The 4,045-nt window shown below is 56.7% G+C and overlaps 1 protein-coding gene across 1 annotated transcript; it reads right to left on the bottom strand.

Annotated features, from left to right (window-relative positions):
- Positions 1-32: 32 nt before the first annotated feature.
- On the bottom strand, positions 33-3,670 carry NECAP2 (NECAP endocytosis associated 2). Its single transcript, XM_037382194.1, is given in 9 exon segments — positions 33-198; positions 566-650; positions 800-820; positions 823-976; positions 1,355-1,463; positions 2,005-2,086; positions 2,561-2,665; positions 2,770-2,870; positions 3,535-3,670. Coding segments are annotated over 9 exon segments (813 nt in total). The 5' UTR covers positions 3,642-3,670; the 3' UTR covers positions 33-149.
- Between the last annotated feature and the right edge of the window lie 375 nt (positions 3,671-4,045).

Here is a 4,045-nt window from a genome sequence, read left to right as displayed (position 1 = left end):
CATTTTACTCTCTGGCACTTATTTCAGCATTTCGATGCCGGGTGGGATTTAAGGGCAGGAGCGGGGTGTCCTGAAGCCCCTGCTTTGGTCCTGAAGGAATCACAGTGATCCCAGCACCCGCGCGGGGAAGAGCAGACAATGGGCTGGGGTCAGAACTGAACCCAGCCTGCGTTCGCCTGAGTTTGGTTAGAAGCTGACCTGGAAGGAGAGAAAAAGGGGGGGAAAAAGTGGTTTTAGACACTGAAAGGGACTGCAGCACGCAGGGAGGGAGCTAGACAGCTGCCAGGGGGTCCTCCAGGGTCACCCCAAAACTCTCCTGCTGCACAGAGCGGCCCCGAGCAGCGGGGGAAGACGGGGCATGGTGCTGGTGCTGGGAGGATGAGGAAGGCAGCGCCCACAGACCTGCACCGAACTCGGGGAATTTGCAACGCGTGCCATCAGCACCACTTTTAAATCCCAAACAGGGGTCTGGATGGAGCCGCACCCCCAACCCAGTGGGGGTTTTTCAGCAAAACAAGTAGGACTTGGATCACCCACGTCACCCACAAACCCCACATGGCCTCACCCTGAAGCTTTGGCAAAGTCTCCCCAGACGTCTCCAGCAACGGCAGAGGGAGCAGCAGCAGGCTGCGGCCAGGACAAGAGGGAGTCTGTCAACAGCCAGGAAAGTCAGCAAGAGAGAAAACAAACACCAGGAGTTATTTCCCACTTATTCCCAGATTCCCCACACTGTTTTCCAACTGGATGGATAAAACAGAGTCTAAAGAGCTTTACAGATCGTCGCTGTATGAGCACGTACCTGTGATGGGGGTGCCCGGAGCTGGGTGGGCTTGGGGAGCGAAGATGGCTGCTCTCCAGAAGGAAAAACTGGAGCGGAAGATTTCCTCCAGGAGGTGGTGGGGAGCAAGCTCAGGCCCCCAGGCCCCACGGGGACGTGGTCGGGGTGTTCCTGTTGCTCCTTCTTTTTCTTCATGTTCTGAAAGAAAGAAGGAAATGGGAGTGATATCACATTTAAATCCAGAGCCAGAGCATGATTCCTCCCAGCCACGGGTCACACAAATCCAGATTGCTTTAATCTGGGGAAAAAAAACACCACTGCTGTGCTGTGACGTCCCACTGCTGGTGCAGCAAAAGGGGTCACACTAAGGATATTTTTACCTGCAAATCCCCACCACGAACCCAGAGACACAGCTCAGTAACTGGGAACTGTAATACAACCCCTCTGCAAATCACTGCGTGCATGTTATCATGAAAGGCTTCCTTCTACATGGGGATTTTGGGAAGAAGCCACTGCTTCCTCTTGTGCCACCCAAGGGAAAGGCCAGGAATGGACTGAGCTGGAAAAGCCCCTCACCGCAATGTTGAGTTTGATGGTTTGCCCCTCCTTAAAGCCCAGATCCAGTTTTGGTCCCTGCTCAGGGTTCTCGGCCTGCCTGGCCAGCTCGCTCTGCTGCCTCACCCATCTGCAGGAAGTAAATAAGCAGAAAAGGACACATCAACGACAAGCCTGAGGCTCTCTGGGACAAATCCTGCCCAAGATCATCCCCTCTGCCTGGCAGCAGCTCTTTAAAAGTGCTGGATGTGATCCGCGAGACCTTGCCTGCCAGAGCAAAGTGCTACAGGCAGCACCAAGGGAACCAGAGGCACAGCCCACCCTGCCCTAAAACCCCACTGCCTGCCAGGAGCTGGAGCAGCACCCCAGTTCCTCACGAGCAGTCCCTTACTGGTGGCACAGGAGAAAAGGAATTTGGGAATCTGCCCGATTTTGGACTGGGAAGCCTAGTCTGTGACCCTGCTAATAGACTGGGAAATATCTGAGAGAGGGAGAGCTGCCTGCAGAAAGGCTGCACAGACGAACAGGCATTTCCCCCTCTTTACACCACGCTTGCTGGCTCAAGCGTGACAGGAGCTCACCGCTTCCTCTCCCCCACCATTTCTGGTGGACATCTGCAAATGAAAAAAACAAATCAAACTGAGAGGACACAGGGAGAGGCACGAACTCACTTAAAATGGTCTTGCAGAGCCACGTTGAAATCAAAAGCATCCCCTCGGTCGACAAAGCCAACTCCAATAAAAGCACGGCGGCCTGGGGAAGGAAGAGTAAGGGCTGGGATCGCAAAGCAGAGGAGGAGGAGGGATGGGACATACCACCCCGCACAGCCTCATGCCTGCTGCCTCCTTCAACTGGAGCTGGGACTCCAGAGATTGAGATATGGGACTAGAAACAGTTTTAGTCTGTTGGTTGCACATATAGGCTTAGTAAAAGCAGCTTTTAAATTAATACAAGCAAGTCAAAGCAGAAGCTGACATCACAGCGATGATCCTGTGTACAGAGGTGTCTTCACACTAACGCTGAGCAATGAAATTAAACTGGTTTTATTCCTGGTGAAGGACAGAGCGCAGCCAGCGTGCGGGAGCAAAATAATTCATCCCTTTGCCATCATACGCAGGGAACATTTAGCCTTTGAGAGCCAGAATCCTTCATAAATAAGAGCAGCAAGGGCACTGAAGACTTTCCTGAGGCCTTCCCCAAACCCATGCCCCGCGTCTCACGACACACCATTGCCATCTTCAATCCGGATGACAAAGTATCTGCTGGAGTCTGTCACGCTCTCCACAGCAATGCCAGGGAACTGTTCCACCGGTGCTTGAGCAAAAAGCTCACCTGAAAAAGAGAAACAGGAGCAGGTTAACACCAGGGCACAGCACCTCTATGCCATCTTCATCCAAACAAAGAGGTACGAAGCCATCGTCTTCCCTCCTCCCTACCCGAGGTCTTGTCCTCCAGCTTAATGAACGCAGTCTTGCCCTTGGCTGTGATCCGCAGCCTGCCGCTCCACGCCGGCTGGTCCAGCTGCCACTCTGCAGCTCTGGAGAAAGAGGAAACAGCAACAGCTGTCTGAGCTGCCTCTCACAGCCCAGACACCACCAACAACCTATTGTAATGCCTCTACAATGCATGGCAGAGGTTGTCTGCTGGACCCTCCTTGTTAACAGTACCAAAGCAGAGCAAGCGGGAGCCCTCTTGCACCCCTGCCCACTGCAGAAGGAGGCAGGTTTATCACGACATCTCTCGTTTCACCCCCAAAACAGCTGGCCCCCTGCAAAACCAGGCGTCAGGTCCCAGCGGGGACCAGGCACCAATTGCACAAGAGGTTTCGCTTCCCTTTCTGCAGGATCTCCAGCTCCAAAGCGGTTTCTCAGAGGTGCTGAGCTGCGTTAGCTACAGCCTGGCACGTCAGCAAATCTGAGGACTGACGGGAGAGGAGCCCCAAAACACAGGGGGGCACAGATCCCTGGCTGGGGGGCAGAGATGCTTTATGAGGTGCAGGGCTCGCCGCCCCATAGCGAGGGGCAGGTCCCACGCACCTTATGGAGAGGGGACCCCCCCATCGAGGCAGCAAACCCCGCGCACCCCATGACAGGAGGCGCAGACACCCCACGGGAGGGAGGGGGCAGCCGCCTCGTATAGGCCGAGGGAGGGCAGCAGCCCCCCACAGCGGGAAGGGCCCCCCGGAGAGGCGCAGCCCCCACCTGTAGCCGCGGTTAGAGGTCCGCGGTGGCACCCGGTAGACATGCACCGCCGGCTTCACGCACAGCACCGCCTCGTAGTCCTCCGGCTCCGCTGCCATGGCCGCCATCGCGGCGGAACTCCGCCCGCCCCCACTCTGGCCCGCCGCCCCGAAGGTGCGGCCCCGCCCCTTTCCCCAGGCGGGGCGGCTGCGAGCGGGGCGCCCCCTGGCGGCCGGGAGGCGCCGCTGCAGGGAGGCGGAGGGGAACTGGTCCCACTGAGCTGCTGCGACCGGGAACCACTACGCGGCCGCACGGCGCCCGGCTGCGGCCAGCCCCCAGTCCGGCCCCGTCAGGGCGCGCTGCCAGCCGGGCATGCTGCTGCAGCACCTTTCCTCCCTGCTGAACAACTGCGGCACCAAACATCTTTTTTTCCATGAATTCCCATTAAAAAAAAAATATTAAAAATTAAGAATTAAAAGGGGGTGATGGCCTGCGGCAGCTGCCAGTGCACTCCAACCCCTTCTCACCTTGG

The sequence above is a fragment of the Falco rusticolus genome, chromosome 3, assembly GCF_015220075.1.
Source record: "Falco rusticolus isolate bFalRus1 chromosome 3, bFalRus1.pri, whole genome shotgun sequence".
Classification (NCBI taxonomy): domain Eukaryota; kingdom Metazoa; phylum Chordata; class Aves; order Falconiformes; family Falconidae; genus Falco; species Falco rusticolus.
Note: the sequence above shows the minus strand (reverse complement) of the source record. Positions and strands in the feature narration are given on the sequence as shown.